This window comes from Elephas maximus, chromosome 3 (genome assembly GCF_024166365.1).
Source record: "Elephas maximus indicus isolate mEleMax1 chromosome 3, mEleMax1 primary haplotype, whole genome shotgun sequence".
Lineage (NCBI taxonomy): Eukaryota > Metazoa > Chordata > Mammalia > Proboscidea > Elephantidae > Elephas > Elephas maximus.
The window spans coordinates 74631077-74651561 of record NC_064821.1 but is presented as its reverse complement, the minus strand read 5'-3'; the positions used below and the strand labels follow the sequence as shown (position 1 = coordinate 74651561).

Genomic DNA, 20485 nt, shown 5'->3' with positions numbered 1-20485 from the left:
TAAAAAAGACCATAAAAATCCAAAATCAGATAGTGAATGGACAAAAGATTTGCAGCATAAATAACTGCCTAAGGTTTACCGTCCTGATGCATACAGAGCTCTTAAAAAATCTATAAGAAAAATATGCCTGACCCAGCAGCCTGTAAAATGAGCAAAGCTATACACTAACATGTCACAATAGAGGAAATACAAATGAAAATACCAACCCTACAAATAACTAAAGAAATACAAATTCAACCAGTAATGAAACACCATTTTTCAAGTCAACAAAGGTAATCATAGGAGCGTGGGGGAGAGAATAGAGACAGGAGTGCTCTTACTGCTGACATCGTGTCAAATGCTTTAAACTTCCCAGAGGGTGATTTGGTGACATGAATCGAGAGTCTTAAACATGTATGTGTCTTTGGACTGAGTAGTTCCACTTCTTAGAATTTATATGAAGAAAATAAATAAGACTGTGCATCAAGATTTAGCTACAAAGATGCTCCTAAAACATTGTTCATTATATTGAAAAAATTAGGACCTATTCAAATGTCCATCAATAAGGAATATTAAATAAACTTACAGTACAGCCATATAATGAAACACTATGCAGCTACTAATGTAATGTGAAAGAATATTTAAAGATCTGCAGAGGTGGTTGCAATACATTGTTAAGTGAAAAAAAAAAGTTTATAAATGGGCACATTTAGTTTATTTAAAAAAAAAAAAAAACGAGGATATGGACATAGAAAACAGTCTCAAAGAATACACCCCAAGATGTGAATTCTAAAACCAAAAAACTCAAACCCAATGCCATCGAGTTGATTCTGATGCATAGCCACCCTACAGGACAGAGAAGAACTGCCCTATGGGATTAAGCTCTGGTGGTGTCGTGGTTAAGAGCAATGGCTGCTAGTCAAAAGGTTGGCAGTTCAAATCTACTAGATGCTCCTTGGAAACTCTATGAGGCAGTTCTATTCTGTCCTATAGGGCTGCTGTGAGTTGGAATTGACTTGACGGCAACAGGTTTGGTGTCTTTTTGATAATCTTTACAGAAGCAGACTGCCACATCTTTCTTCCGTGAAGTGGCTGGTGGGCTTGAACCACTGACCTTTCGGTTAGCAGCCAAATGCTTAACCACTATGCCACCTTATTTTCATCTTTTGGCTTTTTTTTGATTTGGGGAAATAAACATATATTACATGTAAAATAAGATAAACACTATTTGTATGAAAACAAAAATTTGAAAAAAAGTCATCCTTACTGCATGTACTCAAGTGCATTCACTTTGCTTTTAATAGGCCTGACCTAGCTGGGACTAGGGTGGCCTGGAGCTTCTTGGGGCAATGAAGGACACTCCAGGCAGTCAGAGAGAGGCCTGGTGTTGTCTCTTTCTCCCCACAGCATTGTTCCGGAAGAGGAAAAGGGTGGGGGCAGCGTCCTAACTCATCCTGCAGAGCTACTCCGTGGCATCAAAAGGGAAAGAGGAAGCCCTCATGATCTCTAGTCATGATTTTCTCTGTCTGGGCATCTGTGATTATAGGGTGTGTGTTTCTCTCTGGGAGTCCCTGGGTGGCACAATCAGTTAAGTACTCAACTACTGACTGAAAGGTTGGTGGTTCAAGTCCACCCAGAAGTGCATCGGAAGAAAGGCCTGGGGCTATCTACTTCTGAAAAAAAAAAAAGCCATTGAAAATCTTATAGAGAGCCCAGTTCTACTCTGCACACATGGGGGCACCATAAGTCAGAATCAACTCGACGGCAAATCATACATGTGTATATGTCAAGTAAATATATAGGTCAATACACCTCAAGAAATATTTTAAAAATGTTTATCTTATACTTGCACTGCTCTGGGTGTTAGGAAACACAGCTGAACAAGCCACTCTGCTGTTGCCTGCCCTCAGGAAGTTTATAGTCTAGTGATGGAGATTAAAAAAAAATGAACAAACCAGTTGCCATCGAGCTGATTCCAATTCTTGGCAACTCTGTGTGTTTCGGAGCAGAACTGAGCTCCATAGGGTTTTCAATGGCTGTGATCTTCTACTGCCTTTCTTTGAGGCCCCTCTGGGTAAATTCTAACTGCCAACCTTTCAGTCAGCAGGCCAGTCCTTAACTGTTTGTGCCACCCAGTGATGGAGATAGACAATCTAAATAGATCTGTCCATCTAACATGGCCAATGCTGTAATAGAAGGAATAGAGGTGGGTAAACATCCAGAGCCCAGGTCAGGGGCTAGGCAGGTGTCCTGGAGTTGAGGCTTGAGCTAAGACTTCAAGGATGAACAGGAATTATCCAGGACAAAGGGCATTCCAGGCAGAGGACACAAGATGAGAAAAGGCACGGATATATGGCCAGCCTTCCTTAGAACCATTTAAAGGTTTCACATAAGCCTTAGCTTAGAGCCCCAAATCGTAAAATAGCTAGCACAGGCCTATAGCTTTGCTTACCTTTCTCAGCCTCATTCTGAGCCCTCTAAACACTAAGCTCCAGCTCGCTGAGCTTCTATGATTTTTCTAGAACTACACAGGCTTTCTTTCCCCTCCAGAGCTTTGCTCACTATGCCATTTTCTTTTCCCTGAAGTATGGCCTCTCTCCACAGCACCTCCACCCTTCCACTGTGTAGCCAGCTCCTCGTCCTTCTGAACTCACTTCCTCAGAGGAGTCTTCCCTGACCCCTTCCCTTCCCTGGGTCAAGGTTGGCTCACCTCCCACGTGCTTCTGCAGCCTCTTGTACCTTCCCAGCCACAGACTTCGCCCATGGCACTGAAATTGCATTTTCACCTTCTATCTCCCTGACAAACTATAAGCTTTTCGAGAGACATGTCCGTCTTGTGTCCTGCAGTTTCCCCAGCTTCTAGCACTGTGCCTGGCACATACGGAGCTCAATAAATATTCAGTGATATGAATTGAATTAAACTAATCCAGACCCTTCTTCAGAAAGCATTCCTCAGTTTTGCTTGTAAGGGTATCTTGGGATAGTGTAGCTACTAGGGAGCTGACCCTGATCACCTCATAACAGGCAGAAGCACAACTGAGGAAACTCAAAACTTTGTGAAATTCACAATTGTTGAACAGTTCAGAATTTTCAACTAGCCACACCCTCAGCCCAAAGGAACAGCCAATTTAGGAATCCAGAGACTGCTCCCTGCTGAGACGCTGGGACTGGCACCCTTTAACCCACAAGACTATAAAAACTAGATGAGTCGAGCAAAGAGAACACCCACCATTACACACCACCTAGGTGCTAGGCAACATGCCCTGTGCTTTGCATACACAGTCTTATTTATTCCTCACTTCAAGGAATAAAACTCACTTGTGAGGAAGGTATTTGTTGTTGCTGTTGCTATTAGTTGCCATCGAGTCAGCTCCAGCTCATGGTGACCTTATATATAACAGAAGGAAACATTGCCCCGTCTTGTGCTGTCTTCACGATCATTAGTATGTTTGAGTCCATTGTTGTGGTTAATGTGTCAGTCCATCTCATTGAGGGCTTCCCTCTTTTTCATTGACCCTCTACTTTACCAACCATAATGTCCTTTTCTAGCACTTGGTCTTTCCTGATCATGTGTCCAAAATAAGCAACACAGAATAGTTACCCTTGCTTCTAAGGAGCGTTCTGGTTGTATTCCTTCCAAGACAGATTTGTTCGCTCTTTTGGCAGTCCATGATATATTCAGTATTCTTCACCAGCACCATAATTCGAATGCATCATTTCTTCTTCTGTTTTCCTTTTTCATTGTCCAGCTTTCACATGCATATGAGGCACATCTTAGTCATCTAAGTGACATCTTTGTTTTTTAAACTTTAAAAATGTCTTTTGCCCAGTGCAATGTTATTATCCATAGAAAGTAGAACTGGGGTGGGAGAGGGGGAGGGAGAAATCAACTTTGGCCAAGACCCTTCAACTCGTAGATGGGCTTTTGGTCCAGATCTGTCTTACTCCATTGCCCATGCTTTGTCCACCACCCTGCTTTCTTCTGCCCTGGTGTGGTGTTGATTCCATTTGTAGGATTTGCATGGTTCATTCCAGCAAAGAATTCTTGTGTGTGTTCATCAGTCATACCAAATCTGGATTCCAGTCCGAAAGTGGGGGCCTCTAGTTCTGTAACAATGTCTTCGTTTTCTCACATCAGCCAAAAGAGCCCCAAGCAACCAGCACAGCTGGGAAAACCCAGGGGTTTCATCTCAGTTGTTTACTCGTCCTTAGAATCCCAGACAAATGTTTGCTCCTTTGTAGGGGCTGCATTTGCATGCTAGAAGAATAGAGTGTAAAGTACAATGATTAATCAACTTTGTTTCCGGCTGTTACTGTGGCCTCTTTCCACCCAACCACTGTTCTAGCTAGGAGGGAAAGGACAGTTCCACCAAGTGTTTTCACAACGTCTGTCTACAGACTGAGTGATAGGCGCACATCCCCCAAATCTCCTCCAGCATGCTCACACCCCTCATTTCTGGGATTCCCACCCCTGTGAAGCCTTCCCAACCTTCTCCATGAAGTCAGCCACTCCTCCTTTGTGCTCCCACTCCAGGTTCTCACTGCTGGTGTGTCTGTCTCCTCCACTGAACTGGGAGATCAGGGCTTAGCTGCATCCCTGGGCTCATGGTTTCTGCTGGGTTCTGTACTCCACCATACCACCACAGAAGCCCAAATGCCCAGGAGCACCAACTCCTATCAACGGGGAGACAAGAATATGAAAACATAAAATACTTTAATATGAAGGGCTTAGATCCAGCCTTCCAATTATTTTAGTGTTCGTCTAAGGCATATCAGTAATTATCTAGAAAAGTATTTCTCAGAATTTTATGTGCCTACAAATCACTTGGGGATCTTGTTAACATGCAGATTCTGATTTGATAGGTCTGCAGTGGAGGCCGAGAGTCTGCATTTCTAACCAGCACCCAGGGGATGCCCTTGCTGCTGGTCCATGCAGACTCTTTGAGTAGCAAGTGTGTCCAGCACCCCTGCTTCCTGCACCATCCACAGCACCTAATCCTGTAAGCACACTCACCTGTGGATGGGCATGCGTTAGCAATCATGCCAACCCAAACACAACTGCAAGCTGGGCCAGTTGGAGAGTCACTTTGGGTATTAAGGTCTTACCTCTCCATAATCGTTCTCACCACCTGGTCCATCTCACCACCTGGCTGCTCTTACTACATGCTCTAGTCCTATAACTTGAGAGACAGTGTTGAGCAGCGATTAGGAACACAGCCTCTGCAGTCGGATCACCTCAGTTTAGATCCCAGCTCTTTAACTAGCTGGGTGACTGTGTTAGGCTGGATTCTCTAGAGGAACAAAACCAGTGAAATATATATACATATACAAAGAAAGAAATTTTTCTCAAGGCAATGGCTCACATGGCTGTAGAAGCTGGGAAGTCCCAAGTTCGTGGGTCAGGCATCAGGTTGGAGACTTCTCCTGACTCATATAGCTGCAGTGGCTGACGAACCCAAGATTGGCAAGTAAACTGCTAGCTCAAGTCCCAAGAACCGAAGGTCAGGTGATGACGAACCAGATAGAGAATCCAGAGCTGGAGCCTTGCTGGAACATCCACTTATATACCGAAGGCAGGCCACACCGAACAGTGAAATGAAGTGCTGCCTGATCCTGCTCCATCGCCATGATCAATTGTGAATCAGGTCTTTGTGATTCATAGGGTTTTCACTGGCTGGTGTTTGGAATTAGATCACCAGGCCTTTCTTCCTAGCCTGTCTTAGTCTGGAAGTGCCGCTAAAACGTATTCAGCATCGTGCATGCCTCCACTGACAGATGAGTGGCGCATGAGGTACATTGGCTGGGAATGGAACTCAGGTCTCCCACAGGGAAGGCAAGAATTTTACCACTAAAGCACCAGTGTGCTCTCTACCTTTGTAGCTCAACTTCAGTCCTAAACTCCAAATCCGTACTTCCACTTGCCCACATAGGGTTGCTATGAGTCGGAATCGACTCGAAGGCAGTGGGTTTGGTTTTAGTGGGTCATAGATATCTGCTTGGATGCTGGTAAATCACAAAGTGCAGGGTGTTCAAAGCTGAACCCATTACTTCTCTACACCCAGCTCCTCTTCCTCCTATACATCTCACCCCAGGAAGTGAAAGACATCACCATCCTTCAGTTCAACACCTGCCTACTCATCTTTTCCTTTCTTCTTTGTTTTGTGCCCTGCTGGCTCCCATCCATGCTACTTCTTGAATGTTTCATATCTACTTCCTGCTTTCCTTCCGTTCTGCCAAGCCCCATTCTCTTGGCCAGCACATGGAGGCTGTCTTTCTAATTGATCTCTTCACCTCGTCTTCACCATTTAGTCCTTCCCATGGTCAGCAAAATCTTTATAAAAACTGAAACCTGATCCATACTTGATAGGATGACTTGTCCTTGGCTCCAGAAAATTATCCAGTCTCCAGCCTACCTTTCCAGCCTCAATTCCAGGTATTTCCTGCCATGTGGGTCTCAGCCCTGAGCCCTAAAATTGACTGCATCTCTGTTGCTTTACACATGCCAGGCCCCTGCCTGGGAGATGACCTTTCCTCTTTTCCCTGGTTAATTTCTGCGCATCCTTTTAAGACTCATTAAATGTTCACTCCTTAATGAAGCCATCTGTATTAGTCAGTATTCTCCAGATAAAGAGAGAGAGAGCTGCTATCGAGTCTTGGCAAAATTATGTACAACAGAACGAAACATTGCCTGATACTGTGCCATCCTCATGATCACTGGCATGTTCAAGTCCATCGTTGTAGCTACTGTGCCAATCCACCTCACTGAGGGCCTCCCTCTCCCTCATCGGCCCTCTTCTTCATCAAACATAATGTACCCTCCAGCAATTGGTCCCCCCCTTTTTTTTTATGATATGTCGAAATCAAGCAAGTCACACAATATTCCGCTGGGATCCATAATATTTGGTTAATTTCTGAAAGTAGATTGCCAGACCCTTTTTCCTAACCTGTCTTAGTCTGAGAGTTCCACTAAAACCTGTCCATCATGGATGACCTTGCTGGTATTTGAAATACTGTTGGCATAGCTTCCATCATCATAACAACACACAAGCCTCTACAGTAATACACATATATATGCATATGTATGTATGTATACAAAGAGAGCCCTGGTGACGCAGTGGTTAAGAGCTTGGCTACTAACTAAAAGGTTGGCAGTTCAAATCCACCAGCCCCTCCTTAGAAACCCCACCAGGCAGTTCTACTCTGTCTTGTAGGGTCGCTATGAGTCTGAATTGACTCGATGGCAACGAGTTTTTATATATACATAGAGAGAGAGAGAGATTTTAAGAAATTGATTCATTCTATTGTGGGGGCGATCAAGTCCAAAATCTGTAGATCAGGCAGAAGACTGGAAAGTCCAGCAGAATAGGATAGCCATGTTACAGTCTTGAAACAGAATTCTTTATCCTGGGAAACCTCAGTTTTTGCTCTTAAGGCCTTCAACTGATAGATGAGGCCCACCCCGTTATCAAGGGTACGCTCTTGCACTTACAGTCAACTCATTGTAACACATCAACAGAATACCTTCATACCAACATCTAGACTAGTGTTTGACCAGACCGCTGGACACCACAGCCTAACCACGCTGGCATATACAATTAACCATCACACCACCCTACACGTCCTTCTTTCTGTGGTAAATTGCTTCCTATTCTGCCCTCCCTACCACTCTCATTCGTAGTCCTTACAGTATTTATCACTCTATATTATAGCTATTTGTTTAATACCTTGTCTGTCCCATTGCTCCTAGCCCAGGGTTTGGCGCATATCAAGAACTCAACAAATATATAAATACTTGTTGAATGAATTAATAACTATGACACATTCTCACAGACTGAGCCATAAATCTCCCTTTCAAATGCTGACAGCCATAAAGTTGGTGTGCTTTTCCTAGCTGGATCCGTGGGCAATGGTGTGTTCAGGTTCATTCATTCAGGTTTGCCTGTCTGTATTGATGAATATGTGATACTAGTTATTTGCAAAATCAAAATGTTCTTGCAGATCCTGCCTTGCAGCTGGGCACCTTCAGCCATGTCACCATTGCAGACTTAACCCTTCTGGTCTCTTGGCAGGTGTGTTCTTTACTTTCCACACCTTCCATCTGGAGAGTGGCCATGACTACCTCCTCATCACTGAGAACAGCAGCTTCACCCAGCCCCTGAAGCAGCTGACTGGCTCACGGCTGCCAGCTCCTATCAGCGCTGGGCTCTATGGCAACTTCACTGCCCAGGTCCGCTTCATTTCTGATTTCTCCATGTCATATGAAGGCTTCAACATCACCTTCTCAGGTAAGAGTGTGAGGGTTCCTGGGGGAAAGAGACCTCAGAGGCCTTCTGACTTTCCCTCTGCTGCCAGCCATTGGTCTTCTTAGCAGAAAGTTGTTGATCTACTCTACAGTCTCTGAGGCAATGACCTCAGTGCTGCAGCAAAAGATATTTGGGTTAGACACAAGGAAGAACTCCCCTCCAATGGGTATAGAAGGAGTTAGCAGGTTTGTTGAGGAATCTCCTTCTCTGAAGGTGTTTAGGATTTGCTCTGAATGACCTACCTAGCTGGTTGTACTTGAGAACCTCACAAAAGTCACTCCCTGCCCTAGCAGTTCCAGATTCTTCTCTTATTTCCACTTCCCCCACTTCACAGCCTACCATTAAGAGAAAAAGAATAAATAAGTTTGGAATTAATATATTTGAGATGTTTTAATCTCATTTGGAGTCGTTTTATGAGTGGTAATTTTTTTATTTTGGTGAAAGTAGACTGTTTTAACAATTTCTACATGTATAATTCAGTGACATTGATTACATTCCTCAAATTGTGCTACCATTCTTGCTATCCTTTTCCAAATTATTCTACCACCTTATCTTAAACTCACTGCCCCCTAAGCTTCCCATCTAACCTTTTGAGTTGCCTTTGTCAATTCATCAGTGGTAGTTTAATGTTAATAGATATTTATCTCTGTGTTTAGGATCCTGAAAAGTAAGCCCTTTTACGTGGCATTCAGGGAGAAAAGAGAACTAGTACCAAGTTTCCTGGCTGCTCTTGTCCCATTGTACCCCAGGGTCCCACCTTCTCAGCCAGGAGTACAGATATCAGATGGATTCCTCCTGGGATGGGCAAGAGGTACCTGGCCTTCAGAACTGGGCTCTTGCTGACCCTTCAGCAGCAGAAGCCACCTGCCATGTGCCTGGCATGGCTGACAGGACTGGCCTGGCCAATGGAACGTATCCAGCTAGTATACCACATTCTATCTGAGAGACCTTCCTTCTCACCACAGAGCACCCTGGAGCACTAGCCCCATGTGAGAAAGAGTTCCTTGGGGGCAAGGGAATAGTCACTTCTATGAGCACTAGAGGTACCATGTTCATACCCTGCCCATAAATGCTGGCCCATTAGACTCGTCCTCTGACCCATTATGGAGACTTAGCTCTCAGTGACACACTTGAATTTTCTTTCCCAGTGTTTTTAAGTTGCCCTAAGCTGGGACATATATCCCGGCCCTCTTCTACAGGGATGATTGGATTTGTCTGGTTCAGTGCCTAGAGAGAAAAAGTCAGGAGAGTCTGAGAGCCCTGAGGTTTGGGGTTAAAATGGAGATGAAGGGACAAAGGAGGGAAGGGTCAAGTCATGAGGTGCTTCATCAGTACTCTCAAAGCGTGCATCCAGAAACGCAGTGCCCCTAACCCACTGTTCACAGTAGTGAAGGATCCGGACCACCTAAAGATGACATGGCCTTTTCCTCTGACTTGCTGTCTGCCTCTGGTCCTCTTGGGCTCTCTCTCCTTTTCTCTTTACCTTTTGTAGGGCAGTGTGTGGATATTCTCTCCCTCTGTCTTTCTGTATGTCTGCCTTGTTTCTCCCTGGCACTTTGACCTATATGTCTCATCTCTCTCCGCGTCTCCCACACATATCTCTGACCCTGACTCTTCGGCTGCCTTTCCAGAGTATGACTTGGAGCCCTGTGAGGAGCCCGAGGTCCCAGCCTACAGCATCCGGAAGGGCTTGCAGTTTGGCGTGGGTGACACCTTGACCTTCTCCTGCTTCCCCGGGTACCGGCTGGAGGGCACCGCCCGCATCACGTGCCTGGGGGGCAGACGGCGCCTGTGGAGCTCGCCTCTGCCAAGGTGTGTTGGTAGGTGGTCACGTGCTTTCATTTTGCTTCACTAATGGGGTGGGCAAAGCTTTAGTCAATTGCTATGGTGTAGTGGAGAACACACAGGCTGAGAGTCCAACAGGCCTGGGTTTGAGGACTGACTGACCACACACTTACCTGTGGTGGGGCCTTGGGCAGGTCACTTAACCTTCTTCTGCTCCAGCCTCCTTATCTGTAAAACAGAAATGGCAATACCTGCTTTGTGGGGCTTTTCCATAGACTAAACAGACCTTTGCAAACTGGGCCTTTACAAAGTAGGCATTCAAATGAAATTGACTTCAATACTCTCATCTCCCCACCCTTAACACATAGACTCATGACTTAAGGGTACCTCTTGCAGAGGAGCCTGGATGAGTACCAGGTAGACCTTTATAAGTCTAAGTAGGAAGTATGACCTTTATACAGGAAGAGTCCCAGTCTGTTGGAGCAGATGAGTGCTGACCCTCGGAGAAAACCTAAGAAGACTTCTCCACTCAGCTGGGGGAAAGAGGGGAGCATAGTTGGGTTCATTCCTAGAGCACTTATTATGTATCAGAGCCCTGGGTGCTCAGTGGTTAACAGCTTGGCTGCTAACCAAAAGGTCAGCAGTTCAAATCCACCAGCCACTCCTTGGAAACCCTATGGAGCAGTTTTACTCTGTCCTATAGGGTCACTATGAGTCAGAGTTGACTCAATGGCAATGAGTTTTACTACATATCAGGCACTGTTCTGGGTGTTGTGGATACAAAAGTGAACAAAACAGGCCAAGTCTTCCATTCACGGTCTCACTTTCTGGTGGGGCTAGATGGGCCATGAACACATAGGTATGTAACGTACCAGGTAGAGTTGAGGGGTTCAAAGAAAAATTAAGCCGGCTTAGAAAGTGCTGGGGTGGAGTTGCTCATCTGTAAAGAGTGGTCAGGAAAGGCCTCTGTGATGACTGACATTTTAGCAGAGATTTGAAGGAATCTCAGACGCCCACCACTGGAGTATCTGGGAGGAGAGGTAACAGAGTGCAAAGGCCCTGAGCCTAGAGGGTCTCAGCGTGTTTGAAGACCAGCACGGAGGTCACGAAGAGAAGGGTAGATGACAAGGTTAGGGACGGGCTGGTTGGAGGGTGCCTCTGACCCACAGTCCTCCTGCCTCCTTGCCAGAGCCTTAAGGAAGGCTGTTTAGAGCTATGGGTGGGCCTGCAGGGTGACCAGGGTAGGGTGATATCCCAGGGAGGTGGAGCAATTGCTGTCCTTAATTTATAGGGTTGAAGGCTCTGCATGCTCAATACTTCCAATGCAGAGCTCTACCTTACCTGGGTGGATTAATGGGGTTTTTCCAGGCTCAGTGTTAGCCATGGAACTCATGCTTAGAGTGAAATATTACACAAAACCCTAATACTGTATACAAAACAGATAGGAGCACATTGCACTGACTCAAGCAGGGGCTGGTATCTCAGAGGCCCATGTGGTCAGCCTGGCCTGAGACAACTCTGTGGAGCCCTGGGACTCTGCAGGGGTGGGGGGCCAAGTACCTGCTCTGCCACTGACCAGCTCTTAGAACTTGGCCCAGCCACCAAACCCACCTTAGCCTCAGCTCCTTCCTTTATGGAGAGAGGCTTCATTCCAAGGTTAACCCAGCCAACAAAACCAATAATGATGTAATTGACATAAACCACAAGGTGCCATGTCATTTTCTTGATTTTTGCCAGTAACCTTTTACAATCTCAGTGAGGAAAAATTAAGACAAATAGATGTGGAATTCCACTTTTGACCAATTAAATAATCTCAAAATGTATCCGTTCTCCTGTACACCAGTCCCCAAAGCATCCACCCATCCTGACCTGGGTGCATATGCAAACACGTACACACACTCACATACTCCCACACACTCATGCATGTACTCGCACACACACACACTGACTAACATACTCACCCTTGTACCCACTTACATACTCACTCACACACTCACACAAGCTCACTCATACTCGTGTACACTCATACTTGCATACACATGCACACACACTCACACACACACACAACTTACCCTTGTAGGCTCAGTTCCTATTCTTCATAGGCTTTGATAGCAAATGAAGAAAGAGCCAAATTAGCTTGGCATTTTGAAGGCTGCACCCCTTCTTTCAGAGAACTTCTGTATTTGTAAGTCTTTTAGACATTCCATAGGGGCTTACACAAACCAAGCATCCTATCAGCTCTTTTGTACTGACCCTTTTGAAGGGCCATCCCTGAACATGGTTTTTAGATTATTTTTGTGTTTTTCTTGCAGAGAGCGTTTATTTCCCCCAATTCTTTTCCATTTGTTTGGTATTGCTTTTTTACCAATCCAGCTGCATGGAAGGTCCTTTGGGTCCAAGGTTAAGGGGTTGTCATGGCTTTTTTAAGATATCGGCTGCTCACAGCTCTTTTCCTCTCTGGGAAAATGTCCTCAGATAAGTGGTTCTGGGGGAAATTTTTCTTGAATGGGATTATCCAGGACCACAGATGCACAGTCTTTAAACTCTTGCCTCATTGATCTCATTACATAAACTCATTCTTTAACTTATTATTCCAATTACTGTTTGTTCATGACATCTCACAATATTTTCATTATTTCATTTGTCTTCTGTCTCACATGTTATTAATACCGCCTGGCAATTACAATCACCTCTAATTACGACCAGCTCTGCCGCAGAGGCTCGGGCTGGAGGTATCATGGGAATGCCCACCCAGGGGAGGCTCCCAGTTGCGTATGTACTGTAGGTGTAAATTGAATGAATTAGCCCACACAGTGTTACCAGGAGAATTCCCAGTGAAGAAGGAAACGAACAGCCCTGGGCTCTAATTCATGGTATGATGGGGCTGAGACAGCCTCTGACTCCAGAGGACCCCATTCTGCAGCAGGGGACATGGCCCTGTCCTTGGGATCCCCAGTGTGATGGAGAAGACCTGACCCTCTGCCTCGGGAGCCCCAGACTGATGGATAAGCTACAGCTCCTGACCTTAATAAGACCTCTTCTGACGGGGACGACAGAAGTCACAGATGCCTAAATCAGTGGCAGCACTTTCCTGTGCATACGCCTGCTTGTTTCTCTGGAGCACTTATCTGTTCCCATCCACACTTGTGTTTGGATTTTCAGATTCATCTGCTCGCCTCTGCTGTTACTTTGGAAACCCCCCCAGAATCAAGCGCCATGTCCCTCTGCCCTCCTGGACTGGCCGTAGTGCTCAGGACAGGGGCCCTGGGGGGGAGCAGGACCTGGGGACTGGCCAAAGACTGGCCACATCTGAAGCTGTCAACCCTGTTGCCATCGTTGTAAATATGTTGGGTATGTGGGGAAGATAAGTGGGTCATGCTGGAACCTGGGACAGAAAAGAAGTATGTAGCCACTGTGCAGCAAGCCAGGGCCAAGAAGGGGCTCCAAAAATAAGCCAAAGCCCATGTTTAAGGGAATCCACCTTGGTCAGAAGCTAGGCAGAGGACAAGAGGCATTGGGAATGGTAGGGGTTCTCTGAGCATTGGGTAGATAATGCATGCCTTCCAAGAAGCCTCTAGGGCTTTCTGCCAGTCCCAAAGCACAGGCAGTTAAGGCCCCGGATGGAAGCAGATCAAGCCACATAAATTCATCTGGGACAGATGGGGAGAGAGAATAGGAATAACACTTGTTAAGTGCCTACTATATGCCAACCACTGGACCACCTACTTTACACATAAAATTTCATTCATTTAATCACTATAGTCTTATGAGGATGCTGTATTGTCCACATGATGCCAGATGAAGATACCAGAGTTAATATAACTTGTCTGTCTGACTCTGAAGCCCGTGGTCATTCTGCTGTACCACGTGCCTCCCGGAGACAATGGGGAGATCCTTCAGGGGTTGCCATGTGATGGGACTGAGTAATAAATGTCTAATGTGCACCACCCTCAGCCACACACCACCCAACTAAAAACCCTCTTCTCAGGGCCTTCACCCCCAAAATTTACACACTCGAGATACATATCTACCTAAATCATGAGCTGACACTGCCCCTTGGGTGCCTGTCCGTCACTGTCCCTTTAGGTTATAACCCAGCCTAGCACATTCATCATGAATATTTGGTCGCTTTGCAAACAGACTGAGCTTAAAATATCACAACACTAGATTTCTTCTTCAAGACAAATAATGGGTTATGTAAAGTCTTAGGCAACCAAAGCTGGTCCTGAACTAGATAGATCTTAGGGCACATCTAAAACACAGGGACTTGTTGGCAGGACATAGTCACTGTCTTCGAATACACTCTGGGCTGAGGATAATTAGGGTTGACTATGTGGTCAAAGCAGTGTCTTCTTGGCTGACCTCGTTGTCCTTCCAACCAGAATGAGGACACTGAGAGATGGTTTGGAGAAAGCAGAATTCCTACCATCAACCTCAGAGATTCAGAACATGCTCCAAACTCCCCATATGTCCAGACAAATAATGGGCTCACCATCTGGACTTGTATTTAAATCCTTCCGGAACCTAATTATTTTTAGGACCATACGTCTTCTGAGGTCAGTGTACTCCATATTCTTTCATTCATTCGTTTGGCAAATATTTATTTTACAGACAATCTGGACTAAGCCTTGGAGATTCATAGATGCATAAAGCATGGCCCCAGCCCTCAAGTAGTTCACAGTTTGGATAAGGGATACAGGCAAGTGATAAACAGTCATGGTACAAAGTGGTAGGCGCTGTGATGCAGGGAGGCCCAGGGTACTTTTAGAACACAAGGAAAGGCTTATAAGTATTTAAGATCCTGGAGCTCCAACTGCAGGCTTCATTTTCTATAGCACATGTACTACCACTGAGCTGCCTCCCAGCTCATCTGCTGATGCCTGCCCTGTGACCAAGTCCCAACGGACCCACAGTGCAGTGGAGGAACTAGAAATATTAACAAATCATTCAAGTAAAATGTGATAAGTGCTATAAATAAAGGTATGTAGACATTCTAAAAAAAAAAAAAAAGACATTCTATGGGAACGATGGGGAAAGAATGACTAATTCTATAGGAGGAGAAACAGACTTTTGAGAAGAGGAAGTGAGTTCATTCATTGAATGAAACAAGGCTTCAATACCTCTATGCTAAAACTTTCTCCTAACCCGGGGGGAAGGTAGAGAGGGCAGTGGCTGTTCTTGCCTTCCATGCAAGAGACTCCAGTTAGATTCCTGGCCAGTGCACTTCAAGCAAAACCACAAACCATCTGCCAGTGGAGGCTTGCATGTTGCTGTGATGTTTTCAGATTAGGAAGCAAGGTCTGGGGATCTACTTCTGGAAATCAGCCAGTGAAAACCTTGTGGATCATAATATCTGATCCGTTATGCATGGGGTCACCATGAGTCAGGTACCAACTGAATGGCAGCTAAGAAGAAGCCATAAAAAAAACCCAAACCCATTGCCGTTGGATCAATTCCAACTCCTAGCAACCCTATAGGACAAAGTAAAAACAGCCCCCATAGGATTTCCAAGGAGCAGCTGGTGGATTTGAACTGCCAACCTTTTTTGTTAGCAGCTGAATGCTTAACCAGGGCTCCAACAAGAAGTCTTGGAAACTAGATAAGTGGGAGCTCCTAAAAATCAAGCACTTATGCTCATCCAAAGACTCACCAAAAGAGTAAAAAGACAACCTACAGACTGAGAAAAAAAATTTGGCAATGACAAATCCGATCAGCATCTAATCTCTAAAATCTACAAGGTACTGCAAAACCTCAACAACAAAAAGACAAATAACCCAATTGAAAAATGGGCAAGGGATATGAACAGACACTTCACCAAAGACTTTCAGGCCGCTGATAGATACATGAGGAAATGCTCAGGGTCACTAGCCGTTAAGAAAAAAAAATTGGAGAAATGCAAATCAAAACTACAATGAGATAACCATCTCACCCCAACAAAAAAAAAAAAAAACTTTTTTTTTTTTTTTTTGCCAACAAGGCTAGCATTAATCAAAAAAACACAAAATAATAAATGCTAGAGAGGTTGTGGAGACACTGGAACACTTATACACTGCTGGTGGGAATCTAAAATGGTACAACCACTTTGGAAATTGATTTAGTGCTTCCTTAAAAAGCTAGAAATTGAAGTACCATACGATCCAGCAATCCCACTCTTTGGAATATATCCTGAAGAAATAAGAGCCCTCCCATGAATAGATATATGCACACCCATGTTCATTGCAGTACTATTTATGATAGCAAAAAGATGGAAACAACCTAGCTGCCCATCAACAGATGAATGGATAAACAAATTATGGCATATTCACACAATGGAATACTACACGATGATAAAGAGCAACAATGAATCTGTGAAACATCGCATAACATGGAGGAGTCTGGAAGGCATTATGCTAAGTGAAATTAGTCGCAAAAGATCAAATATTGTATGAGACCACTATTATAAGAACTCAAGAAAAGGTTTAGACACAGAAGAAAGCATTCTTTGATGGTTAGGAGTGTGGGGAGGGGGGAGGAAAGGGGTATTTTACTAACTAGATAGTACAAAAAACCGAACCAAACCCAGTGCTATCGAGTCGATTTCAACTCATAGCGATCCTATAGGACGGAGTAGAACTGCCCCATAGAGTTTCCAAGGACCGCCTGGTAGATTCGAACTGCCGACCTTTTTGTTAGCAGCCGTAGTAGTAGACAAGAATTAGTTTAGGGGAAGGGAAGGACAAGACACAATACAGGGGAAGTCAACACAACTCGACTAAAACAAAAGCAAAGAAGTTTCCTGAATACAACCAAACGCATTGAGGGACAGAGTAGCAGGGGCGGGGGTCTGGGGACCATGGTTTCAGAGGACTTCTAGGTCAATTGGCATAACAAAGTTTTTTAAGAAAATGTTCTGCATCCCACTTTGGTGACTGACATGTGGGGTCTTAAAAGCTAGCAAGCGGCCATGTAAGATGCGTCAATTAGTCTCAACCCACCTGGAGCAAAGGAGAATGAAGAACGCCAAAGACACAAGGAAAATATGAGCCCAAGAGACAGAAAGGGCCACATAAACCCAAGATTACATCAGCCTGAGACCAGAAGAACTAGATGGTGTCCGACTACCGCTGACCACTCTGACAGGGAACACAACAGAGTGCCTGATGAGAAAAGTGGGATGCAGAACTCAAATTCTAGTAAAAAGGCCAGACTTAATGGTCTGAGACTAGAGGAACCCCAGAGAACATGGCCCCTGGGCTCTCTGTTAGCCCACAACTGAAACCATTCCTGAAGCCAACTGTTCAGACAAAGATTAGACTGGACTATAAGACATAAAATCATAGTGGTGAGGAGTGTGCTTCTTAGCTCAAGTAGACACATGAGACTAAGTGGGCAACTCCTGTTTGGAGGTGAGGTGAGAAGGCAGAGGGGGACAGGAGCTGGTTGAATGGACACAGAAAACACTGGGTGGAGAGGAGAAGCATGCTGTCACATCATAGGGAGAGCAACTAGGGCCATGTAACAATGTGTGTATAAGTTTTTGTATGAGAAACTGACTTGCATCATAGACTTTCACATAAAGCACAACAAAAAAAGAAGAAGAAGAACAAGAAGGCTTGGGGACCCTTAATTCGGGGACCACAGAGTTTGAGATCTCAGCCCCACGTCTTCATGAATTGAGAGACCTGATCTAAATTGCTAAGCCCCACATTCTTTATCCTTAAAACAGGGATGATAATTATACCTAGCGTGTGGTGCTGGTTATTGTGACCAATGACTGAGGTGACACTTGTAAAGTGTTTGTCATGGCATTTTGCATAGAATGGCTCAGAAGATGCCAGAGATTATTATTCAATGTTGTTCCCCGCTTAGTTTCTATCCTCTGATACTGAAAAGACTTCATCTCTCCTCACTTAACTGCCTCCCTCTTCCTCTGGATCCTCCTCGGTCATGTCAGTTGCTGCGATACTATGCAAACAGGTGTGGGAAGCGGCTGCTTTTACTGTGGAAGTAAAGGGCACCTGGTAGGTTCATTTTTCTTTCTGCAGAACAGAGACAGACAGACAGAGGCAGACAGATAAGCAGCCAGGCAGCAATTCGGGTGGGCAGGTATTTTTTTAAAGGTTGATAGGCAGTCTTACAGACAGGCAGACAAATGGGTAGGTAAACAGGCATTTTGGCAGGTTGGCAGGCAAACAAGTTGCCATCTTTGTAAGATCCTCCAGAGCTGTGAGTTGTTTCCCACATGCGATGGATGGAGGTTAATCTGTGATTATTGTGGTTCTCTTCCCAGCTGAGTGTGGGAATTCAGTCACGGGCACTCAGGGTACTTTGCTGTCTCCCAACTTTCCTGTGAACTACAACAACAACCACGAATGCATCTACTCCATCCAGACCCAGCCAGGGAAGGGGATTCAGCTTAAAGCCAAGGCCTTTGAACTCTCTGAAGGAGATGTCCTCAAGGTAAAGTGGATCGATTTCACAGAGTACGTATGTTACAGTGTGCAAACGTGTAGTCAGCCCTCACCTGTTAACTCTGTGTGCATTATCTACGGACTTTCTCCTTCCCCCCTGAGTCTTAGGGTATTATCCTCACTCCTCTGGGAGAAACTGAGGACCTAAAAGAGAAGGATATGTGAGTGTCTAAAGATGTGTCTTTATGTTTTTTCAAGGGGTGGCTGCACTTAAATGTGTGAATGAATATGTGTGGACTGCTTTATAAGAAATAATACTAAATTCAGTTGGAGTGGATCAAGTTTTCCATTGTCAGCCCTGATCATCAACATGAATAATGAAGAGCTAATAGAATGTGTGTGTGTGTGTGTGCATACTTGTGTGTAAGCATGTGCATATACATTTATGTAAATATGTATTTGTGGATATGGATACTTTTCTGTGTATGTTTCCACACATGTGTGAATCTGTGCCTGTGTACTTATTTGGGTTTGGGAATCTGTATCTTATCACATACTTGTCTCGGTGTATTTTGTACGTGTGCCCTTGTGCATGTTGTGAGCACACGTTTCATAGAGCAGTAGGCTATTGCAGTAGCCTCAATGTGTGATGGTGATGGCCTGTGTATGGTAGTGGGGTTAAAGAAAGTGGATTCAAGAAATACCTAAGAGGAGGAAATGCTAGGACTTGGATTTGAGATGACAGAGAGGGAGTTTTTAAGACATGGAGCATATATGTGACTTACATTTCTTTGTGTAGGTGTGATTAAGTGGGCTTCTCCAATAAAGATCAAAGAGTTGACATTGGAGACTTCATTAAAGAGCTCTCTTATTAAAATGGATTATAAAGAAAATCTCATACGAAGTATGACCATTTTCATCCTAGGCCAAGAAACTTTATTTTAGCTTATTCTAAATATAGTTTTATTTCCCGTAGCCAGATAAGTACTGACATTAGAAAAAGTTGAAACAACCAGAGGTCACTATGCTGGAAAATCCAAAGAGAAAGCATTAACTTCTCCATCTTTTGGGATTCTCTCCAGATGTAGTGAAGTGCTGTCCTTCTTATGCATGGATGATATTCTTGACCCAACCTCTGATACATGTGTTCTCTGGTGTGTACGTGCATGTGTGTATGTGTATGCCTGTGTGCATATGTGTGCGTGCATGTGTCTGTGTTTGGAAGGCATTTCTCACTCTTTCCTAATCCTTCATGAACTCAAAAGGATGCACTCGTAAGATGGCCAGCTGGGAATGGGTGTGCATGAGATAGGGCAGAAGAATCCCAGTGGGGCTTAGGGTCCTATCATTGGCTTCTTAAACTCTGCTTTCAACCTTCACGTTTCCCAGACACAAAAGTATGTGTCTCTCTGTGAGTGAGCATGAGACCAGGGCTCTATACACTTCCTAGCTCCATGTCTTTAGTCATGCCCCTTACCCTTCACGGTTCTCCACCCGTTTGTTCATCATGAACAGTAGAATCTCAGAGGACACAGCCAGGGACAGCAGTGCTGGAGTGACTTACTCTATAGTGGTCCAGATGGAAGGTGTGCAAGCTGGGCAATGTAGAGGCCTTCTTGGATGCAGAGGGCTATTGTTAGCCCGGCAGAAAAAGGCATCTTTGTAGCATGTTACCATTTTCATGTTGTGAAGGGAGTATGAGCAACCATCCTGTGCATGCAGGTGATAGGACCAGCAGAAATAGCTCCTAGGGTGCTGCAGATCACATGGAGTGTGGCCAGTGCTTAGGCATCCTCAGTAGGGTGGTCTAGATTCAGAGTAGCACCTAAGACATAGACAACAGGTGTGTATGCCCAACTGCACTGTCAAGATGCTGGCCTCAGGATCAGGTGAGAAGATTAATAGACAGACAGAAGAAAGACTTTCCAAAGCTGAATAAGAAGGGAGGGGCACAAGGCATAAAATCCAAGTCAGAGGTCAGGGAGGGCTCAGGCAGCATGCAGGACTTCAGGTAATCCTGCAGAGTTG

At 44.8% G+C, this 20485-nt stretch overlaps 1 protein-coding gene across 1 annotated transcript in view; it reads left to right on the top strand.

Moving 5' to 3' along the window:
• CSMD2 (CUB and Sushi multiple domains 2) overlaps nt 1-20485 on the top strand; it is a 786100-nt gene that overhangs the window by 544335 nt on the left and 221280 nt on the right. The window contains exons 20-22 of the mRNA XM_049878694.1: nt 8049-8264; nt 9914-10102; nt 18337-18506. Of these exons, the coding sequence (XP_049734651.1) occupies nt 8049-8264; nt 9914-10102; nt 18337-18506 (575 nt within the window). The remainder of the gene's footprint in view (nt 1-8048; nt 8265-9913; nt 10103-18336; nt 18507-20485) is intronic.